Source organism: Monodelphis domestica, chromosome 1 (assembly GCF_027887165.1).
Source record: "Monodelphis domestica isolate mMonDom1 chromosome 1, mMonDom1.pri, whole genome shotgun sequence".
In the NCBI taxonomy this organism is placed as follows: domain Eukaryota; kingdom Metazoa; phylum Chordata; class Mammalia; order Didelphimorphia; family Didelphidae; genus Monodelphis; species Monodelphis domestica.
The window spans coordinates 296586755-296611699 of record NC_077227.1 but is presented as its reverse complement, the minus strand read 5'-3'; the positions used below and the strand labels follow the sequence as shown (position 1 = coordinate 296611699).

Genomic DNA, 24945 nt, shown 5'->3' with positions numbered 1-24945 from the left:
CCGGATTAGAAAAAAACCATAACAAAGTTCATTTAGAAGAACAAAAGATCAAGGATATCCATGGAAATCATGAAAAAAAAAAAGCAAAGGAAGGAGGACTTCTAGTCCCAGATGTCAAACTATAAAGCAGTGGTCATCAAAAAAATTTGGTACTGGCTAAGAGACAGAGAGGAGGACCAATTGGGGTAAATGACCTCAGCAAGACAGTCTATAATAAGTCCAAAGATCCCAGCTTTTGGAACCAAAATCCACTATTTGATAAAAACTGCTGGGAAAATTGGAAGACAGTATGGGAGAGATTAGGTTTGGATCAACATCTCACACCCTACACCAAGGTAAACTCAGAATGGTGAATGACCTTAATATAAAGAAGGAAACTATAAGTAAATTAGGTGACCACAGAATAGTATTCATGTCAGATATTTGGGAAAGGAAAGATTTTAAAACCAAGCAAGAGCTAGAAAAATATCGCAAAATGTAAAAACAATCATTTTGATTACATCAAATTAAAATTTTTTTATACAAACAAAACCAATTCAACCAAAATTAGAAGGGAAACAACAAATTGAAAGACAATCTTCATAACAAAAATCTCTGACAATCTAATTACTCAAATCTATAAAGAGCTAAACCAGTTGTACAAAAAATCAAGCCATTCTCCAATTGATAAATGGGCAAGGGACATGAACAGGCAGTTTTCAGTTAAAGAAATCAAAACTATTAATAAGCACATGAAAAAGTGTTCTAAATCTCTTATAATCAGAGAGATGCAAATCAAAACATCTCTGAGGTATCACCTCACACCTAGCATATTGGCTAACATGACAGCAAAGAAAAGTAATGAATGCTGGAGGGGATGTGGCAAATTCAGGACATTAGTTCATTGCTGGTGGAGTTGTGAATTGATTCAACCCTTTCTGGAGGGCAGTTTGGAACTATGCCCAAAGGGCACTAAAAGACTGTCTGTCTTTTGATCCAGCCATAACACTGCTGAGTTTGTACCCCAAAGAGATAATAAGGAAAAAGACTTGTACAAGAATATTCATAGCTACTTTCTTTGTGGTGGAAAAAAATTGGAAAATGAGGGGATACCCTTCAATTGCAGAATGGCTGAACAAATTGTGGTATATGTTAGTGATGGAATAGTATTGTGCTCAAAGGAATAATAAAGTGGAGGAATTCCCATGGGAACTGGAACAACCTCCAGGAATTGATGCAGAGCGAAAGATACAGTGTGTTACAATTGAATGTAATGGACTTCTCCATTAGTTGCAATGTAGTGATCAGAACAACTTGGAGCAATCTCTGAGAATATAACACTATCCACATTCAGAGGAAAAACTGCTGGAGGAGAAACACAGAAGAAAAACAACTGCCTAAATACATGGGTTGAAGGGATATGGTTGGGGATGTAGACTCTAAATGAACATCCTAATGCAAACACCAACATGGAAATAGATCTAGGACACATGTAACACCCAGTGAAATTTCATGTCTGCTACAGGAAGGAGGGGGGAGGGAGGGAAATAATATAATTCTTGTCACCATGGAATAATGTTCTAAATTGACTAAATATATTAACTTAAAAAATAAAAATAAAATAAAGTGAAGGGGATAAAAAAGAAAGAAATGCTGGTTAGTTTGCTGATTTAAATTTAATTGTTCTTTTTTTAAAATGTTGTATTTTTTTCCATTTTGTTTTTGTGCAGTGTGCATAGGATTTTGTTCATAGTTTTTTTAATAGTCTGGCCTTCCAAAGGCCTGAGGGACAGTGAACTGGCCCCCTGTGTAAAAGTTTCGGGACCCCTGCTCTAGGGGAAAAGAGTCTCTATCCCAAATATTGGCTTCAGTTGAGCAGTGAGATCTTCATTCAGTTCAAGCAAAAGGATTTTGAGATTGGTATTTCTTCCACCCAGCTCCACACAGAGTCCCAGATAAGAAGAACTCTTGGTCTTTGGCTCCAACTGCTTTTGAACCTGGTTGGAACTCCATACCATCCCCTGAGATCTTGTGAATGTTCCATTTGCTCCTCTTCTTCAAACTTCAGATTTCTCTTTGCTCTTGGTCATCCCCTTGTTCACAACAGGAAAAGATATTCAGTGAAATGGAAGATTTTCAAGCATTTCTGATGAACTGACTAAAATTATACAAAAAAAATTATTCTCACATACAAGTATCAAGGGAAGCACAAAAAAAGTAAACTAGAAAAAGAAACCATAAGTGATTCAAAGGTTAAACTGTTTACATTCCTACATTGTAACTCCTGAGAACTTTATCATTATTGGAAAAGTTAAGACCATACATAGACAGAGAGCATGGGCTGAGTATGATGGGATACTTTCAGAAAGGCAGAAGAGGAATGCACTGGGAGGAGGGAGGAGGGAGAGGTAGAATGGGGCAAATTATTTCATTAGAATGTGAAATAGCTTCTGCAGTGGAGGGGAAGATGGGGAGAGGTGGGAAGAGAAGCACTTGAACCTTTCTCTGATTGGAATTGCCTCAAAAAAGAGCAACATATATATATATATTTACTCAGTTGGGTATAGAAATCTATCTTACCCTATAGAAAAGTAGAAAAGGAAAGGGATGGAGGAGAGGCACTGATAGAAAGGAGTGCCGTTCAGAGGAGGCAATGGTCAGCAGCAAAACAGTTTTGAGGATTGAAGGATTGGGTAGTGTTTCCCAATGGTGAAATTGCCAACATTTATAAGTCTAAGAAATTTTAAGGTTTACAATAGGGAATAGTTTGGAGAGAAATATACTAATAATAACTGTAAAAAAAGTTTATGGCAAATTTCTCTTAATAAAAGTCTCATTTCTGAAATACATAAGGAAATTAATCAAATGTTTAAGAACACAAGTCACTCCCCAATTGATAAATAGTCAAAGAATAAAAACTAGCACTTTTCAGATGGAGTAATCAAAGTTATGTATACTCATATAAAAAGTATTCTAAATCATTATTGATTAGAGAAATAAATTGAAACAACTCTGAGGTGCTGTCTCATACATATCAGATTGGCTCCTACGACAGAGAAGGAAAATGACAAATATTTGTAGAAATATTGTAGAAATGTAGACAAATTGAGGCACTAATGCAAGTTTGGGGAGGTTGTGATGTGATTCAACCATTTTGCAGACCAATTTGAAACTATACACAAAAGACTATAAAATCATCCTTTAACATAGCAGGTCTGTATTTAAAAGGACATATTTATATAAACATATTTCTTTTCTTATGGTTGCAAAGAATTTTAAAATGAGGGGCAATGCCCATCCACAGGAGAATTACTGAATATATTGTGATATTCTATAAGAATTGACAAGCAAGATGATTTTTTTTAAACCTGGAATTACATAAAGTGAACATAACTAGGAGAATTCTGTATGATGAGCTGTGAATGATTGAGGTATTTTCAGCAATACAATCATCCAAAATAATTCCAAAAGATTCATGATAAACAATGCCATTTGCCTCCAGAGAAAGAACTGATGGAATCTGAATCCATGCCAAAGAATACTATATTTCACTTTCTTTGTTTTTTGTTTTTTTCTTCAAGTTTTCTTCCAAAAAAGGGTCAATATGGAAAAATGTTTTGCATGATTCCACATACCATCTCAGGGAGGGGAAATGGAAGAAGAGAATTTGGGACTTGATTTTTTTAAATGTTGAGAATTGTTTTTACATGGAACTGGGGTAAAGCAAACTATTATTTTAAAATTATAACAGGCAAAAAATTAAGTTGCTTGAGGGGAGTGCCTCCATCGGGTCTCCTAAAAACTTTTGTAAAAGGAGAAAGATGACCTTTTTTTGGAGTAATTTAGGACTATCTAACAGGGAATGCCAGAGAACAAGAATGACAAAGTAACCAAGTGTTTTTACAATCATATGTGATTTACTCTCCTGCTTTGTTTATTTGCTGTGAAGAACTGTGTACTTTGACTTCTCTGTTGACTGTCATATCATTTAATTAAAAAGATAAAGAGCAGAAAAGTCCCATTATTAACCTTTTGGAGAGTATGTTTGAAAAAACAGATAATTTGATTTTTATGCATCCTACTATGAAATACAAATACTGGTAACTCTACCCTACCAAAAGAAAAACAATTATGCTTCTCCCCATATCTAACAGTGTTGCCAGGATTTCCTCCTTTTCTAGAGAGAATTGTTATCTGACTATAGTAATCCTTAAAAAACATACACACACACATACACAATTGGCCAGACCTGATATGGAAAGCTACATTGTTCCTCATGGTCAAAAATAAAGTCATATGTTTTTCCTAGTCATCAGTATAGAATAAATGGCCACTTGTTGGCTTTCTGCTTCCCATCACCACCATTTCTTCCTTGTGTTATAAGAAATTATTAAGGAAATAGCTTCCCTCAAACTAGGCAAAATTTGCATGAACTGGTGCAGAGTGGAATAAGCAGAACCAATGGAATGATTTATATAAGAACAATTTGAAAGACTTATTTCCTTTAAAGATCTGTTTCCTGTCAGAGAAATGATGAACTCAGAATGTATATTGGGACTTTTTTTTTGGACATAGTTATTGAAGGAAATTTTTTTCCCTTTTATCCATGTTTTTCAAAGGCATTTTGTTTTTCATTCTTAAAGGAGGGGAAATAAGGGAGAGAAGGGATAATTTCACTGATTTTAAAAATAAAAAGCTATTAGTTTCTTAATATTATATGAAGGAATAAGGTTCTCTTAAGAAAATATCAAGCTTAATTATAAGTATCTCCAAATTCACTGATGTTTGACTTTAGAGTAGATATTCTTTATTAGTTCTGAACTCTAAAATGAGTTCATGTTCCCTGAATAGAAGGGAAAGGTAATTCAAAGGCTTGTGAAGGGTGGGGATGGGAGAAATAATTAATTAAAAGGATAGGACATACATGGAGTTAATGTTACATCATGAACATGCACAAATACTGTGTCTTCCATGCTCTGGAACATGGAATTAGACATGTAGATTTCATTCCTTCAGATTTTTTTCCTTTAAATCTATATTATAATCTATTCAACAAACATTCACTTAATTTCCTATTAAGTATGGACCAGTGTTCTAGATGTTGAAGATAAACACATGTAATAGCATGTAGTGCTTGCCCTTAATAACAAGTAGAACTTATAACCTGGTAGAGATATGCATAATATTTGTTTGAATATTTCAATGAATATATGATCTCATTTAATATGAATTCAGAATGCAAAGTATCCATACATTCTCATCATGTATGATTCTCCTTGTAATTTGTAAATTAACCATAAATCTATTAAGATGATCCTGCCCACCATCTTTTCACATTTTGTAGTATTTAGGTTGTTATTTTCCTACATACACAATATAAGTAGTTGTAATACAAAATAATGCCTTCGTTAAAAGTACCAAATTATTATTTGGAGGAAAGTACCAAATTATTATTTGGAGGTAAAAAAAAATAAAGCATTAAATGAGGAAGATCAAAGATGACTTCATAACAGACTCTGTAATTGAATTAGAACTATAGTCATTGTAGTTGTTGGGTTTTTTTCTCGATCTAATTATTTAGGGAATACTGATCCTTTGGTGACAAATCCTTGCTATGATGGGACTCATACATGTGATGTAACAGCCCAATGTCTGGTGGGAACAGGACTAGCCTATTCATGTGAATGTGCATCTGGCTACCAAGGAGATGGAAGAAATTGTTTTGGTAAGGAATTCTTCTCATTGGGCTCATTGGGCTTTGTGTTTTGTAGAAACAAACAAAAGCAACAATGCTGTGTGGTCTTGGGTTGTTTATGCCAAGAACAATTCTTTTAAGGGCAAAGTATTCTGTGGACAAAATTTAAGTGAAAAGTTTTTGGAGATTATTTTTGGCTGGTTACTATGAAAAGGGAACATCTGCTATTCATTGTGATTCCTGAATAATTTGAGCTTAAAGTGATATATTTTTTAAATTATTTTGTTTGGATGTATATCTAAACATCTTTAGACTGACCAACAAAAATAATTTTCAACCTTTCTTCACATTCACACATTTTTCTGTCCATTTGTTACATTCCAATAGATATAACTCAAATCCTATTCATTTAAAACATTAAAATCTATACATATTATGTACTGTCTATTTCTGGCATGCTATATAGTATTTTTAACATGAAAAATTGTAAAATAATTTCCAGCATAATGCTACTTGTGAAGGTGAAGGAGGATACAAGGGAGAGAGAAATTCTTAATTATACAAATCCAAACATTTAATTTATTTTTAAAATACTTTTCTTTCAAATTATCTATATTATTCTTGAAAAATTCACTATTTCTAATCTTTATAAATAACTTCTCTTTTCTGAGATTATTTAATTAAAAACCATTAATTAAATGTCTATAGCTAGAGATTCTATTAATTAAATCATACTGCATTAAAATAGTTTTTCTTTGAATTTCAATTTAACTGAATTTTTCTCTCTTTGTTTATTTAGATATAAATGAATGTGTAACAGATTCCCAACTATGTGGCCACAATTCTGTGTGTGTCAACTTGGCAGGAAGCTACATGTGTGAGTGCCAGAATGGTTATGAATTTGCAGATGATAAGCACACTTGTATCTGTAAGTCCATAATAATTTTTTATTTTGGTCTGCGTTTTTTCCCAAAGATAATGATCGACTTTGGTTTTAAATTATTTACTCCATAACAATTAACTCTACAGAGCTCTGAAATACATTTGTGCAATTTACATTGGAATTACTCAAAATTGTGTTTACACTCCAATCTTATAATTTTTCTAGGTAAATGCTTTAAAAGTGAATTCCTGAAGGAAAACCACTTATTTAACAAGATGCTAGTTATCTTGGTCATCTGACACAACCATATTTCCTGAATCTATAGTAACTTCTTTCTAATGGATAACCAGAGCTATTGACGAAGATTAAAACTTCCTCAAATATGGGGCAGCACAATGGATAGAGTGCCTAGATCTGGAGTCAGGAGGACCTTAGTTCAAATTTGGCCTCAGATGCTTCCTAGCTGTATGACCCTGGGCAAATCATTTAACTCCAATTACCTAGCCCTTAACTGCTCTTCTGCTTATATTATATTGTGCTTATATTCATTCTAATACAGAGGATAAGGGTTTTACAAAACAACCAAAAAAGAATTCCTCAAATGTAAATGAAGTTAAGCTCATGATTATGAATATCCTTTTCCATTCATCTGCCCTAAAATCTTAATTCATTTTAGAAATACCCTTATTTCCAAGAGAGAAGTTCCATAGAGAAGGAATAGCATCAAAACAGAAACTAGTTCGTTTCTAAAGTTTTAAACTTGTTTATGAAGTTAGGTTATATTGGAGAAAATAAGAAGAGAAATATTTTGGTTCAGTGAGTTTGGGGGGGGGATTTTTTTTAGAATTAGCAGAGATTTGTGGCAAAATGTGTGATGCAAAATTTTCCTATTTTTAGGATTAAGCAATTATGGCCTAACTTAGACCTTAATTTTATCTGAAGCTATTTGCTATAGGCAACTAGGTGGTGAAGTGGATAAAACATTGCTCTTGGAATGAGTCGAGACCTGAATTCAAATCAGTCTCTAGACAGTTACTAGCTTGTTGACCCTGGAAAAATAATTTAATTTCTATCTGCCTCAGTTTCCTCATCTAAAAAATATGTATAAAAATAGCACTAATCTCCCAGAGTTGTTGTGAAGATCTAATGAGATAAAATTTGTGAAATTCTTAGAACACTAGATGCTTAAAGAGTCAGAAGTGCTTCACAGACTGATAGAATTGGATCAAGAAAAATACTAATATTTAGTGTTAGACTATCAGAACTGCTTACTGAAATTTGATATCTTTTTCATTTCTCAGTAATTTCTCCACCATCCAATCCTTGTGAAGAAGGCAGTCATACATGTGCTCCTATGGAAAGTGCTGAGTGTATTTACCATGGAGGCAGCTCTTACAGTTGTGTTTGCCTTTCTGGTTATGTTGGTAATGGGCATGAATGTACTGGTAAGCACAGCAATTCAACCCTACTATAAAAAGTTTATCTAAATTCACCTAAGTCATTTCTACATGCTCATTTCTTTTCTGTTTTTGCTTATACAAATTTTTGTCATAGAAAAGGATCTCATTTTTTTTAGAACTTTAAAAAAATTCTAATTGCTATAAGCAGAATAAGAATAAAAATAAGTGAAGAGGCAGAGAATAAGGGGTTTTTAATAAGCCACTGTTTGGGTTAACTTGATTCTTAGTGCATAATTTTTAAAAGTTGTGTTTTACATTTGACATGTGGGTTTTTATGTTAGTATTCACAAGAGGTAACTAAAACAAACAACTGAAGTGTTTAAAAATTTGCTATATTCTCTAGTTCATGAGACCTTCTTTCATCCTCTTCTTCATGTTTTAGGACCACTATTCTATTTTTCTAGTTGTAACTATACATAAGCACACACTAAGGTTTATACATTATTAGAATAAATGTCCTACTCAAATGAAAAGGCAGACCTGAATTAATTGACCAAAACTTTTACCCTAAGAATATAGATAAATTTTATCATATTTCTTAGATATATATTTAACATATTTTATTACATCAGTTAAATGAGAATCCAAGGCTAACTGCTTATGTTCAATTCTGGTAGGAAAAAATACATTTCCCGAAGATATTGGTAGAATTGTTTAACATCCATATTTAGAATGGATTTATCAGATCTAAGTTCTCCCTTAACTGACAGAAGTATAAAGTCTATATTAATGTTATTCTTTTTTAAAATTATGCTCTAATGTATAACTGGAATTAAACCCAATTTCAGGATAACTGCTGGTAAAGTGAATAGACATGGAAAAATGAGAGCTTGAAAATGAAAAAAAAATGATGGAGAAAAGCTATATAGAGATTTAAGTAAAAACTGGTCTGGAATAGAAAGTGATTTATTTGGGGATCTTAAATCTAAAATGTTTGAAGCACAGTTTTTCTTTCTTTTCTTATATAACTGTGTGGGAGTTATGTATACCAGACATCTTGCACTACAGCCCACTTTACTACTCAACCTTTGATGGTGTTTAACAACAAATCTAAACAACACTTCATTGGGACTCTAAATAATTTGTTGATATCTTTTATGTTTATTTAATTTCTCAACATATCCTTTCCCCCTTACCTTCCTAATGATCTATCCTATTTTTGCAAGAGAAACTCTAATAAAGTTTTGAGCACAATACCTTTATTAGCAATGCTAATAAATAGGGTCATTGGCCTCTCCCAAGTGAGAGCTGGCAAGCTCTTTTACAGTGATTTACAAGATGACAGGACAAAAATGAAAGCAATGCAATGTATATTATTTCTAATCTGAGAGGGGATGACCCCCAAAACAAATCAGGTAACAATTCATCCCTTGGTCTTTGAGAAAACCTGTGACTTTGATATATTCTGTTATAAGGCATCTCCTTTGGTAAGTAGGCCATATGGAGACAGTGGTGCATGGAGAAGGAAGGAAAAGAAAGAATGAATATTAATCTCCTTCCTAGTAACCCAATCCCAATTTTCATTTTGTCAATACATTATGTTTTGGGGCTCAGATGTCTCATGCAATCATTTGGTTTCTGAAAATCTCATGGGCATTCTGGAATATGCGTATTCTCAGAACAAATCTGAAGTGAACTCTCTTAGATAATCTGTTGCTCTTGTTCAGGTTACTAACAGATTCTTAGGTGTTTTTGCTGTAATCTTTTGCAAAACAAAACTGGCACGCTATCCACAGATTATATAAAGAAGTGGAAAAAAACAAGGAAATGAGAACTTACCCCAAGCTATTCAGTATCAAGTTGTCCATTCATTAAACAAACATTTGTAAACCTTAAAATTTCACAGACTTATGAATGTTAAAAATTTTACTCCACATTGAGGAATCCTCCAATTCCCTACTTGAAATAATTCCCTACCAGATAGTGAGAACTCTACTTGAATGTGAAAACTCCTTGCTATGGGAGTATCTCTACTCCACCCCTACTTAAGACTGCTTTAGGGCAGAAAACTCCTTGCTATGGGAGGACCTCGATTCCACTGTACTTAAGACTGCTTTAGGGCAGAAAACTCCTTGCTAAACAAACAAAGTACTTGAAAACCATACTTATAAAGGAAAGGAGTTCTTTGAGCCATGGCTGTTTTTGGAATTGATACAATGGGATACTAGGTGCTTTCACCAGGTCTCTCCTCCATCTGAATGTTTCAGAATGAGTCCCCCTCAATCTGAATGTTTCAGAATGAGTCCTCCTCAATCTGAATGTTTCAGAATGAGTCCTCCTCAATCTGAATGTTTCAGAATGACCCTCCTCAATCTGAATGTTTCAGAATGACTTCCAGCTCCTCTCTGAGCTATTATTTTTAAGGGCAAAATCTCCTATGTCACCTCCCCTAAGTTCTTCCATCTACCAATCACTGTAGATGTTTTCCAAAAGACAGCCCATTTTGAATTCACAGCTGAGTAGATTAATCTCTTTAGTAAGTCAGAAAAAAAAATGCTGCTGTGTTGACTAATTTCATTAAGAGAAAACTTCTGAGTAAGTTTTCACCTTTTAGGTCTAAATAGTTTACAAGTTGCCCCACCTTTATAGGCACCTAGCATCCCATTGTATCAATTCCAAAAACAGTCATGGCTCAAAGAACTCCTTTCCTTTATAAGTATGGTTTTCAAGTACTTTCATTGTTTAGCAAGGAGTTTTCTGCCCTAAAGCAGTCTTAAGTAGGGGTGGAGTAGGGATACTCCCATAGCAAGGAGTTTTCGCATTCAAGTAGAGTTCTCACTATCTGGTAGGGAATTATTTCAAGTAGGGAATTGGAGGATTCCTCAATGTGGAGTAAAATTTTTAACATTCATAAGCCTGTGAAATTTTAAGGTTTACACATTCATTAAGTACATTCAAGGCATATGTGTGAAGATGTGATATCTTAATTACATAATCCATGCCCTCCAGGGGTTTACTTTCTACTGGGATGCGGATATAACACAGATAATGATAATAAACTGGAGATAAAAAGTGGAGATAAATCCAGACAAGATTAGGAATATTTGAAATATGGTTGGAAAAAGAGGTTAGAGCATGGAGGGATTTAAATTTCCCTATAAGCAAAGGAATGACATGCACATGAGACATCCTTAAACTAGGGTGGTGGTAGCACAAGTTGAGAGCACATAAAATTGGCAGGACTTAACAACTGATAAAATGTGAAATGTGAGGGAAAGGGAGGAAGCAAGGGGAGGTGGGGACATAGTGGATAGAATAATAAATTAAGTTTTTCAAATGTATGTAAAAGTGATTCCTCAAATTGGTACATTCACCCATTCTGTAAGTATCATGTTTAGTAAGCATCTTCTTTAAGGGATATTGTAGAATACAAAGATAAATAATAACGGACATTGACCTTAATGAAGTTATAGCCTAGTAGGAAGTACAAGCAAGTAAGGAGCTAGTACTATACTACACAAGTACTATACTACACAAGTCAGTGTTAGGATACAAAATACAATTATGTGGAAGATTATGTCCTGGGCGGGGGGGGGGGGGGGGTCCCTAAGGAAAGGTTGCATTACATTTGGACCTTGAAAGAAGTATCACTTGTCAACAAGTGGACATCCTCTGTGTTTGTGTGTGTGTTTAGTTCAAAAAAAGAAATCAGCATTAGGAAAAGAACAGAGGTCAGTATCTATTTGAATATATTTGAAGAAAAGGGGAATAGTTGAAGATCAAAATGAAATAGTAAACCATTGCTAGAGCTTGGAAAGCATTAAAAGCAGGTAAAGAGGTGAATCAATGTTGTGAATCTATGAAAGATTTTTTTTAAATCAGAATAGTGATATGGTCAGAATTTTATTTGAAAAGATAGTACATTAAAAAAATAGTACATAATAGGGTAGATTGAAGGAGATTGAGCAAGAAATGGAGAAACAAATTAGAAGGCACAATAGTTTGGTAATTTTTTTAAACCATTACCTTCCATTTTAGAATAAATACTATGTATTATTGTTTCTAAGACAGAAGAGTGGTACAGGCTAGGCAATGGGGGTTAAGTGACTTGCCCAGAGTCACACATCTAGAAAGTGTCTGAGGCTAGATTTGAACCTCTTTTCTCTAGGCCTGATTCTCAATCCACCAAGGCACCCAGTAGTTTGGTAAATTTTAACATGGTACATGGCCCACAATTTTTCTACCCTCCCCACCCAATTCTTGCTCTCATATAAGGGGATTTCGACATACACATTGACTCTCCCTCAAACACTCTAACAACTCAGTTCCTTAACCTACTGACTTCCCATGAGCTACTCCATCACCCCTCAGCCATACCCAAAGACAGTTACATCCTTAATCTTGCCATCATCCACAAAAGTGCCACCTCTATTTTCGAGAATTTCAAAATCTCCTTATCTGACCATAATCTTTTGATTTTCATCTCTCCCTCTACTTTCCCTTATAAAATTCCACTCTTTTTTTACATTATTACCTCCAATTTCTTGACCCTTCAATTATCTCTTAGACCATCTCCCATGAACTCCCATGAACACTTTTTTCTTTTTCCTTGTATTGACCAATACAATTCTACACTGCCTTATTTCTTTAATACCTAATTGTCTCATTATTTCACTGATTGTTCCATGCCATGCCTCTGTAGTGATTAAAATAGTGGGAGAAATAAATTGTTACAGATAAAGAGTGGTTGGCTTAAATTGTGACCGCAGAGAATATGGTTTCAAGACAGTGTCATGTTTTAAATAAAGTAATATAAAGTGGTCACCAGGGAAAAATTCCCAAATATGAATATACCCAAGTCAACTGGGTTTTATAGAGATTTTAATTAATACAAATGAGGAATTAAAGAAAAGGAGAGAGAGAGAAAGGGAATAATGAGAAAAAAGGCTAGGTCAGCTTAGGCCAGCCTTAAGAGAGAGAGATCAGTCAGTCTTCAATCCACTCACCACAAGATTTGTCCCAAGCAAGATTCTAGTGTTCAGAGAGACACCAGCTGCCTCCTCCAATTCAGCTTTTCCCAGCTGACTCTCCCGAGAGGGTTCTTCTGAGCCCAGCCTTTCTCTCAGGTTTTCATCTCCTTTTAAAGGGAATTTTCTCCTATGTCACCTCCCCTAAGTTCTCACATCTACCAATCACACAGTAGACATTTTCCAAAGGACAGACCATTCTTAATTCACACCTAAGTAGACTTAAACTTTTGATTAAGTTCACACCTGAAAAAACCTCTGAGTAATTCTCACCTCCTTGCTCCTAGTAAATTCACAAGTTGCCTGACCTTTATAGGTACTTAGCACCCTTTTGTATTAGATCTAAAAATAGGCACAGCTTAAGAACTTTTGCCTTATAAGTATGGGTTTAAGTATTTTTCATTGTTCAGCAAGGAGTTTTTCCCCCTAAAGCATGCTTAAGTAGGGGTGGAGTAGAGATCTCACATTCCTGATCTAAGTTCCTTCATTGTTTAAAATGGGGAATGGTCTTAACCAAATCTTATGAAGTAGGGTCTGAGAATTTTTGAGATTCACACCTCCCAATATTTGCCACCTTTGAATAACAGTGGACAAAATAATCTAGACATTCTGACTGGGTCTACTACAAATTTGTTATATAGTTTCATTTGGGTCTTCACTGCTGTTAGGCAATACTATTCATGCTTATCAACTCACCATTCCACTGTCTAAAGCAACTTTTTAAAAACTTGTCATCCTTCTTCAGATTTACCTTATCTCTCCCTTTTAGCTCATGTTTACAGAAGTTGAAGCCCTTTGCAGTGAGTTCACACTTCTCCTCTGTTCTGCCACTCTCTTCCTTCACTCCTCTCTTACATGAAGACTTTATTCCTTACCAAGTCTAATTCTTCTACTTGTTTCACCACTCCTCTGTCATCTCATCTCCTGAAATAAATTTCTCCTGTCTTTCCCACTCCATCACTTCCTTTCAATCTTTTCCTGTCTACTGGTTCATACTCTATCCTTATCTCTTTTGTCCTTAAAAACAGCCTCACTTGATCTTATCATTACTACTTACTACCATCCTATCTGAGCTAATGTCCTTGAAAAGGCTATCTACCAATAGATGCCTTTACTTTCCTCTCCTACTGTCTAAATTCCTTTAATCCAGATTCTAGTCTTATCATTCCATAAAAACTACTCTCTCCAAAGTTACTAATGTTCTCTTACTTGCCAAATCTAATGACCTTTTCTCAGCCAGTCTTCTCAGCCTCTCTGAAAGCTTTGACTAAACTGTACTATACTTAAATTGGTTGTGAAGACCTTGACAGAGAGACTGATTTTTAGAAACAATATACATGCATTGCTTTCTCTCCTCCTCCCAACTCATCCTAACCCTAATAGAATAATATATAAATGAAAGCTTAAAAATATAGTTGTGACACAAATTCTTTTATTGGTCATATCCAAAAATAATGTATCATTATTTTGAGTTCATTACCTCACTATCAGGATGTGATGGTGTTCAATATATTTAGTTCTCATGGTTTGTCATTACACTGATGAGAATGCTTAAGTCTTTCAAAATTGTTCTTTATAATATTGCATAAATTCTTCTCCCACATCTGTTTGCTTTATTCAGCATCAGTTAATAGAAGTTTTCCTAGTTTCCTTTGAATAGAGTTCTATATGGTCCATGACCCCCATCTAAAAAAGGGGTGTAGGCATATTTTTTCTCTTTTGGACTTCTCTGGAATTCTTCCAGAAAAGGCTATAGGCAGATGGTCTCTGTGGTTCTTTTGAACAAAAAAAAATGATCAAGATTCAATGAAGTTTTGATTTTTTCCTTTCTCTTTCCCTCTTCCTATTCCTGACATCTGCAGATATTGATGAATGTATAGAAGAAAGATGTCATCCTACTGCTATCTGCCATAATATCCCTGGCTCCTTCTCTTGTCACTGCCAACCTGGCTATAATGGGGATGGATTTCAGTGTTATCTTGGTAAGACTTCAGGGTCTGGAGCAGCTTTGGAGTATTAAACTTAGAGTTTCTTTTAAACTACTATAGACATAACATTATACAAAATCTATAGATGTTTTAAGATTTTTTTTTGTTTATACATAACTTTCTTTTATTGAATTGAAAATATATGTATTCTATTGCTAAAATTTTGTGATTTTTATAGACTGCTTCCATTATTCTCCTTAAATTAACTTCTAATCTAAATCTACTGTCACAATCTCTTTAATAATGGTTTGTATATCAAGCTAGCAAGTAGTATATCATCAACAAGTATTTACTCTATGTCAACTAGTTCCAACCATTGTCTAAGCACTAAGGATACACGGAAAAATGAAACTGTCTCTGCACTCCAGGAGCTTATATTAAATCAGGATAAAAAACATGTAAACGTATATTTTTTAAAAATACAAGATTGTTTGTAGGCACTAACAGGTAGATTCAACAGGAAGAACACTATGTAGGTGGTAGCATTTAAGCTGAGTTTTAAAGGAAACCGGGCTTCTAAGAGGCATAAATAAATAAGGACTACATTCCACAAAAGGATATAGGAAATGTTTATACCATATATATGAGGAAGAAGAAGAAATTGGTCAGTAAACATTTATTAAAAATTATTAAATCATATATCACACTGTACTAAATTCTAGGAATACAAAAAGAGATAAAAGACATGTTAACCTTGAGGAGCTCACAATCTAATAAGGGAAACAAGCAAGCCAATATATACAAAGAAATATATAGCATAATATATAGCATAAGTAGGAAATAATTAAAGAGATGAAGGTGCCTCCAGGTGAACCTGGAGTCAGAAAAACTTGGGTTCAAATCCAGCCTTGGACTCTTATTAGCTTTGTATGCCAGGGAAAGTCACTTAACCCTGCTTGTCTCATTTCCTCATCTGTAAATGAGCTAGAGAAGGAAATGACAAACCACTCCAGTATCTTAGCCAAGAAAATCACAGAGTCAAAATGCATAAAAATGATTAAACAACAATAAAGAGATGGAGTAGTCAGGAAGCTAGTGTCACTAAATTAAAGAGAACATAAAGAGAAGTAAGGTGTAAGGAGACCAGAAATGTGAAGGTGCTAGGTTAAGAAGGGCATTGAAATTCAAAACAGGATTTTGTGTTTGATCCTGTAGACAGCAGGGAATCATTAGAGTTTAATGGGGGGAGTTGAGGAGATGACATATGTCCAGATCTGTGCTTTAGAAAAATGTTTTTCCCATTTTATTTTATTGTTAAATTTATTCATTTATTTAGACTATTCTTTGATGGTTGCATGATTTGTATTCTTTCCCTTCCCACCCCTATAACTAACAAGTAATTCCACTGGGTTTTACATGTATCATTGAGCAAGACCTTTTTCCATATTACTAATATTTGCAATAGAGTGATCATTTCGAGTCTACATCCTCGCTCATATCCCCATTGAACTATGTGATCAACGAAATGTTTTTTCTTCTGTGTTTCTACTCCCACTGTTGTGGATAGCATTCTTTCTCATAAGTCCTTCAGAATTGACCTGGGTCATTGCATTTCTGCTAGTAGAGAAGTCTATTATGTTTGATTGTGCCACAGTATATCAGTCTCTGTGTACAAAGTTCCTCTGGTTCTGCTCCTTTTTCTCTGCATGAATTCCTAGTTCCAGTTCCCATGGAATTCCTCCAGTTCATTATTCCTTTGAGCACAATAGCATTCCATCACCAACAGATACCACAAGTTGTTCAGCCATTCCCCAATTTATGGACACCCCCCTCATTTTCCAATTTTTTTGCCACCACAAAGAGTGAGGCTATACATATTTTCGTACAAATATTTAGAAAAATATTTTTTTATATCTGAATGGATGATGGAGTGGAGTGGAGAAAGACTTCAGGCAGGCTGACTAAAAAGCAGGCTATTGCAATGGTCTAAGCATGATATACCCAAGTAGTGACACTGACAAAAGAGATAAGGGAGTATATGCAAGATCTGTTGCAAAGATGAAATCGACAGGCCTTGGAAACAGACTGGAGTTCAAGAATGAAACCTGGGTTGAGAAACTGATGGACTGTGATGATGGTGTTACCCTAGACAGCAAATTAGGGAATAGAGAAGTTGGGAAGAAATGGAGGTTTATGGAGAAAGAATTTTTTTTTTACTTTGAACATTTACATTTAAGAGGTCAGTAGAGAAGTTGGGACAGCACAGGTAGCATATTGGCATGTTGGCAACATCATCAGCCTATTGGCTACATTAGTAATTTGAAGAGAGCAGTTTTCAGTGGAATAATAAGGTCAGAAAGTGAGTTAAAAGAAGTTAAGAAGAAGGTAGGTGGGGAGGGGGCAGCTGGGTGGCTCAGTGGATTGAGAGTCAGGCTTAGAGATGGGAGGTCCTAGGTTCAAATCTGACCTCAGACACTTCCCAGCTTTGTGACCCTGGTTAAGTCACTTGACCCCCATTGCCAGCCCTTACCACTCTTCAGCCTTGGAGCCAATACACAGTATTGACTCCAAGACGGAAGGTAAGGGTTAAAAAGAAAAAAGAAAAAAAAGAAGGTAGGTGAAAAGAAAGTGGAGGCAGATATGATAGTAAGTAGGAATGGAAGGATGAAGTAAGGGGTAAAGGGATTGGAGATCAATCGGTGGTCTGTCCAGCATTCAGCTCCTCTCATGGCTCTGGTGATCTGTACATCCTGGATGTCTTGCCGGCGTACAATGATGTAGTCAATGAGATGCCACTGTTTTGATCTTGGGTGTATCCACGTTGTTTTATATTTGTTCGCCATTCTGAACACAGCATTTGTGATGGTGAGTTCGAACTCTGAGCATTTGCTGAGTAGCAGTAGGACGTTGTTGTTCATTTTTCCCACGCCGTGTTTGCCGAGCACTCCTTTCCATCTTTCATGGTCCTGGCCAACGCGGGCGTTGATGTCTCCCAGTAATATCAGCTTGTCATTTGTGGGCACTGAGGGCAGGACGGCACTCAGGTCAGAGTAGAACTGCTCAATGGACTCCTCTGTGCTGGTCAGTGTTGGGGCATATGTGCTGATGATTGTGGCATCCCGGTCTTTGCTGGGAGGCAAACGGATCTTCATGAGCCTCTCGCTGATGCCCAGAGGCAAGTCTGGCAGCTGTTTGAGCAAACTGGTCTTGATGGACAGGCCAATACCGTGGATTCTGTCTTCATTTGAGGCTCTACCTTTCCAGAAGAAGGTGTATTCAGTGGTGGGTTCGCTGAGTGATCCCTCTTCTGGTAAGCGTGTTTCGCTTAAGGCTGCGATGTCGATGTTATATCGCGCCAGTTCTTTACCGATTAGAGCTGTTCTTCTCTCAGGTCTTAGGGTATTCTCTCTATCAAGTAATGTCCTGATGTTCCATGCTCCTAGTAGGAGTTTCTTTGTATTTTTTCTTTGATTTCGACCGCTTAAAGGGGATGACCCGCCAGCCGCGGTGTGCTGACCGGGTGTTTGTAGGGCAGCCAATGTTTGGGACACCTTTTCTAGTCCCCTCCCTTGATTATGGTGAGCAGTGCTGTCCTAGAGAGGGCTGCTCAGTCACCCAGGATGCTGCCGAACATCTCTGCTGCCCACAGGGCCGAACGATCATTGGTCCATGGGCCGCCTACGTGCAGGATCGTGACTACAACTGCCAGTGGTCACCTCCACCTGTTGCGTCGTCACTCCCCCATCACCGCAGGTCTTGAAGAGGGTGGACGGGGTTAGGATAGATGAGTGTGCACAAAGATACTTGTGTGTGAAGGAGATTTAAGTGGAAAAGCCGATGCACAGAGACAGTCCCACTCTCTCGGCGTTGTCCAGTGGCACGAAAAATTGTTACGTCTGGAGACTTCCTCAGCTGCATTGGATGGCCATGTTGTCTTTTGTGCTCCAACACGCCCTAAGCACTCCACAGTGCTTTGCTGCGTCACCCTCTCAGCCGTTGAACATTCTTATTGGTTTCTTTCATCTGTTCGGCCGAAGCAGTCTTTACATGCTGGGTAAGCAAAGCCCTGGTTCACCAGGGGTCGATGACCCGATGGCTACCCTCACAAGTTTTGGCCGGCCTGTCGAAGCCATTGCTCGGGGTGTGGCCGCTGCCACATGCTAGCAGCTACTGGGAGCCACAAGTGAGAGCTGGGTGTCAGGTGGGGGTCAGAGGCTGGAGAGCTACCCTAGGAGGGCACGACAAGCCCTCCATACCAGAGATACTACCCTTCCCTGAGCACCCCATACACCCCTCTTACAATGATACAAAAAGCCAAACTAGCTAGTATTAAAACCTGGATTCTCTTCTGATGACACAACCTCCCTGGTCACTTTTTCCAGTCTACCTGTATTCATTCCCTTTGGTCTTTGGCCCAAGCAGTATGTTAGATGACTCCTTCCCCCCACTGACACTTTTAGGTTTTTTCCCTTCCTCCATCACTAAGACTTTCCCCTTGATTTCATGTTATTTAAAATCCTGGGGGCCCTAAGATCAACTAATCAATCAGACAACCATTTTTAAGTCCCTACTATGTGCCAGATGCTAAGGATATAAAAGGAAGCAAAAGAAAGTCCCTGCTTTCAAGGAACTTAGAGTCTAATAGAGGAAACAACATTAAAATAAATATATACAAAATAAGCTATATTAAAAGAGGTGAAGCACTGAATTAAGAGGATGATTTCCTGTAGAAGGCAGATTTTATTTGGGACATAAAGGAATATAAGGAGGTCAGCAGCCAAAGTGGAGGGAGAATTTTCCAGGAATGGAGGATAGCCATAGGTACTGTACCCTTTCACTCCTCAATCAATTCAGGAATGGTCCTCAATTTTTCTCTCTTCTCCAACTTCTCTCCTCACACATGGGGACTTCAATTTACATATTAACTTTCTCTCAAATGCACTAACTACTCAGTTCCTCAACCTACTCATGTCCTATGACCTATTCATCCTTCTCACCTCAGCCACACACAAATTTGGTCATATCCTTGATATTTCAATTAATGCTGCCATATTCTATTTTTTCCATATTCTAAAATTCTAAATTCCCCTTTTCCAACTATTATCTCTTGACTTTTCACCTCTCTCTCTGCCTTCCATTATAAAACCCCATTCTTTTCTCAGGCCATCTGTCCTGCACTAGACATTCTCTTTTTCCCATATTGACTCATTGGTGAAGAAATTCAATTCCACATTGTTCTTGTCTCTTGAATCCCTAGACCCCTTATCATTTCACCAGTTGTTCCCTGCTAAGTTTCAGTCTTGGAATACTCCCATCATTCACCACTTTTATGCCTAACTATATGCTGCTTAATAAAGGTAGTGGAAGACCACACAATCATTCTGACTAGGCCCACCACAAATCGATGTTATACAACCCCAATCACTTCTTTTAGACAATCTATTATGCATGGTTTATCAACTCAGTATTCCACTTTCAACAGCCACTGTTCCAAACCTTGTTATTTCTCATCAAATCTCCCAAACCTCCCTCCTCATGCCACTCTCTAAGAAACTTGCTTCTTATTTAACAGAAAAAAGGAAGCCATTTGCTATGTTTCCTTTTCTCTCTTATTCCTTCTCTCATATTATCTTCTGTCACTCTCTCTTCCTTCATCTCTGTCTCTCATCGTGAGGTGGCTTTACTACTTGCCAAGTCAAACCTCTCTGCTTGCTTAAGTGATCCTTTACCATACCTTCTCCTCCAACATGTTGCTTCCTCTGTCATGCCCACTATCACTTCTTTTCACATCTCTCCTTGTCTGCCTCATGCCCAGTAGCCTATAAACATAGGTGTGCCCTGTATTAGGCTTGAGCAGTTTTCTGTTGTGAGTCTAAGTATGAGAGAGTCACAACCACCAGTAGCCTTCATTCTATGTGACTCTCTTGTACTTCTACAATGATGGTCACAGAATGATAGAAAAAGGAATAGAGATTGTTAAGAATCACCACTTTTAGACCATTTATAAATGTTAACTTAGCTATTGTTACTCTGAATTCAAGATTTAATAAGATTCAATCATCTAGAAAGGCTTCAAGTATTGACTCAACCCATGGACATGTGAGAGCCAGTTTAATGAAATTTGGAGTAGTTTATCAATGGAAGATTGATCACTATGCAGTAAAATTTGTTCTACTTTTTGGGGAGAGAAAATGTTGAAGTTGATGAAATCATAAATAGTTGAATTATGAAGATGAAATGAAGGTAATCGTGTTTTGCCATTTTTTCAAAAAATCACATTTATATGATTATATATGTACATATGGCACATATACACACATATGCAATATAATACATATTTATATTATACCTCTATGGTCTTGTACTTCTACAATGATGTCAACAGAGTAATAGAAAAATGGAACAGAGTTTGTTAAGAATCTCTACTTTTAGATCAAATATAAATGTTTTTTCTCTTTTTTCTATTAAATTTTTCTACTTTCTTCAATTTAAGTCTGAATTTTGCAATAACAAACTCATGATCTGAGCCATCATCAGCTCCAGGTCTTATTTTAACTGACTGTATGGAGCTTCTCCAACTTTGGTTGCAATCTGGTTTTTATATTGATCATTATTATGTTGCAAGAAATGAGGAAATAGATGATTTAAAAAAGAAATGGAAAGATATATAAATTGAAGTAGAGGGAAAGAAGCAGATTTGAGAAGGCTAATAAATAACATCAATATCATAAAAATTAACTATTTGGAGTTTTATAAACTAATAAATAATGAGATTGGCCTAACCAAAAACACAATTTACAAAAGAACAAAAACAAGACAACTTTGAAAGCTATTAGAACTCTGGTGAATATAATGACCATACATGATTCCAAAGGAACAATTCTGAAACATTATCTCTTAGAGAGAGGTGATGGATTTAGGGTGAAGAATAAGGCATACATACATTTACAGAGGCAGCTAGGTGGCAAAAGGGATAGAGTACCAGGCCTGGCGTCAAGACAACTCATTTTCCTGAGTTCAAATCTGGCCTCAAACACTTACTAGCTATGTGACCTTGGGCAAGTCACTTAACCCTGTTTGCCTCAGGTTTCTCATCTGTAAAACGAACTAGAGATCTCTTTGGCTCAGTGGTCAAGGAAGGGATTTAGAATATTCACTCATTGGCCTCTATTGTCTCTTCCAGGTTCTCTCCATTCCTTCATCATCCAGTAACCTCTCTTCCTTTGTGGTTTATGCTGTTAATATCTACCAACCAATCAAAATTCTGGTGGTTTTGTCAATAGACCTCAAAACATTCCTCTTCCCTTCTCAATGTGTTTAATATCTGACATAATTTTTCTCTCCTTTCCAACTCCCTCCCTTATTTACCCTTTACTTACTCATCACCCTTGAGCATCACACCTCAGCCACAAACAAAGATGGTCATATGCTTGATCTTGCCATTACCTACAGATGTTCAAGAACTCTGGATTCCCCTTATCTGACTGTTAATCTATTGGTCTTTCATCTCTCCCTCTGCCTTCTCTTCCTACTCTCCATCCACATCATGCTCTCCAATTCCTTGATTCCTTAATTCTTTTCCAGTCCTCCTCCCTTGCAATAGCCACTCTCCTTTTCTCCCCATCTTAACTCCTTGATGTCCAATGCTACACTCTCCTCTCTTCATTGCTTAGAAACCTTCTCATATCACACCCAGCCAAGTTGAGAATTTGGTAACTCAAGCATCACCTTTGCTCCTACACATGTTGAATGAAAGTGGAGAAAAGCACACATTCTGACTGGGTCCACTACAAATTTATTTTACATTACTCCAACTGGGTAATATTACACTGTTACAATGCAGTCCTACTATAATTCCCTTATCAACTCCAAATCTCCACGATGGCTCCTGGAAACTTTTCATCCCTACTCAAACTTCTCCTTCCCCTACTCTCTTAGCTAAGAACATTTACTTAAATTTTACAGTAAAAAAAAGGATTTTATGCACCTTGAATGCCACTTCCCCCCTCTCCCTAATATTCAGGTGCCTACTGCTGTGTCACAAAATGAATTGATCTTAACCTTACCAAAGCTTATCCCTCTACTTGTTCTCCCTCCCTTCTGTCACATTTCCTCCTGACTCTAAATATGCTCATGGCTCCCTTCTCCTGAAAAAAATTCTCATGTGATACTTCCATCTTTCCTATTGTCCTATATCTCTTCTACACTTTCTAGCTAAACTTGTCAAAAGGCTATCTAAAATAGGTGCCTCTACCTTTCTCTTCTCACTTTCTTCTTAACTCCTTACAAGTCTGGATTCTGACCTTATAATTGCACTAAAATTGCCAAATCCAATGGTCTTTTTTCTTTGATCGCTTTCTTTAATACTGTCTCCTCTTGGGCAATTTGGAGTTATGCCCAAAGGACCATAAAAGAATGCATGCCTTTTGATCCAATTATACCATTACTAGATCTGTATCCCAAAGATATTTTTTTAATGGAAAATGACCTATTTGTACAAAACTTTATAACAGCTATTTTTATGGTGGCAAAGAATTGGAAATTAAGGGAATGTCTCTCAATTTTGGAAGGCTGAACAAATTATGTTAGATGATGATGATGATGGAATACTATTGTGCTCTAAGGAATGATGAACAGCATTGTCTCAGAAAGAAATGGAAACCTACATGAACTGATGCAGAGTGAACTAAGCAGGACCAGGAAAACAGTATACACAGTAACTGCAGTATTATGGAAATGTGATGAACTTTGCTACTAACAGCAATGTAATGATCCAGGACAATTTTGATGGACTTATGAGAAAGAATGCTATTCACCTCCAGAGAAAGAACTGTTGGAGTAGAAATGCAGATAAAACACAAGAGTTTCACTTGTTTATTTTGTTATATGATTAGGAGGTTTTTGTTTTATAAGATTATTCACTTAAACAAAAATGAATAATATGAAATGTGTTTTGCATGATAATGCATGTATAATCCAGAAAAAGAAATAACAAAATAAAATATTCTTTCCTCTCTAGGTTTTCAGAATACCTCTCTTGACTCCTTCTCTGTGTCCTTTGCTGAATATTCCTCCAGATCCATTCTCCTGATTGTAGGTCTGTCCCACAAGTTTTATCCTTGGTTCTCTTCTTCCTCTATAATGCTTCCTTTGATGATCTCATCCTCTGCCATGGATTCAATAACTACGTTTCATTCAATAAATCTACCTTTTCTGCACCAATCTCTGCTGACCTCCAGTCTCATAGCTCCAACTGCCTTTCTTTTGGATATCCAATAGACATATTAAACTTTACATGTCCAAAGCACAACTTTCTCCCTAAATCCTCCCTTGTACCTATCCTCCCTATTTCAGCTGAGGGCAACACCAATATCCCAGGCCCTTAGACTCAGAATCTAAGAGTCTTCCTAGCTTCTTCACTCTCTCACCCTAACCCCATAACTATGCTGTTGCCAAGGCCTGTTGATTTCACCATTGCAATACCTCTTGAATACACTGCCTTTTCTCCTCAGACACTGCCACCTTTTTTAGTTCATGTCTTCATTATTTCACATATTGAAAATTACAGTAGCCTTCTGATGGGTTTGTCTCAAGTCTTTCCCCACTCCAGCTTCTTCCATTCAGCCACAAAAATGTTTTTCCTAAAAGGAGGTCTGATTGTTTCATTCCCTACTTAGCAAATTCCAATGGTCTCCTATTGCCTCCAGGATCAAATATAAAAAACTTTGGCATTCAACCCCTCATAACTTAGCCCCCTTCTACTTTTTAAACCTCACTCTCTAAAGTGCATTCTTTGATCCAGTGACATTCGTCTCCTGGCTGTTCCACAAATAAAACCATTTCTTGGCTCCAAATATTTTCTCCAACTGTAAGTCATGCCTGGAAAACTTTCCTCCTTCTCTCCCAAATATTAATCTCCCTGACTTCCTTTAAATTCCAACCAAAGTCCTACTTTCTACAGGAAAACTTTCTCAATCACTTAAAAAAAAAACAACCCTTATCTTCTGTCTTAGAATCAATATTATGTATTGGT

At 36.5% G+C, this 24945-nt stretch overlaps 1 protein-coding gene across 9 annotated transcripts in view; it reads left to right on the top strand.

Moving 5' to 3' along the window:
• NID2 (nidogen 2) overlaps window positions 1–24945 on the top strand; it is a 157371-nt gene that overhangs the window by 111491 nt on the left and 20935 nt on the right. For 3 of the 9 annotated variants that reach the window (XM_056811050.1, XM_056811047.1, XM_056811048.1), the window contains exons 9-13: window positions 5528–5704; window positions 6474–6602; window positions 7859–8002; window positions 14847–14966; window positions 23932–24009. In XM_056811050.1, coding sequence (XP_056667028.1) covers window positions 5528–5704; window positions 6474–6602; window positions 7859–8002; window positions 14847–14966; window positions 23932–24009 — 648 coding nt within the window. The remainder of the gene's footprint in view (window positions 1–5527; window positions 5705–6473; window positions 6603–7858; window positions 8003–14846; window positions 14967–23931; window positions 24010–24945) is intronic. The other 6 variants (XM_056811052.1, XM_056811053.1, XM_056811049.1 and 3 more) reach the window with 5 other exon arrangements.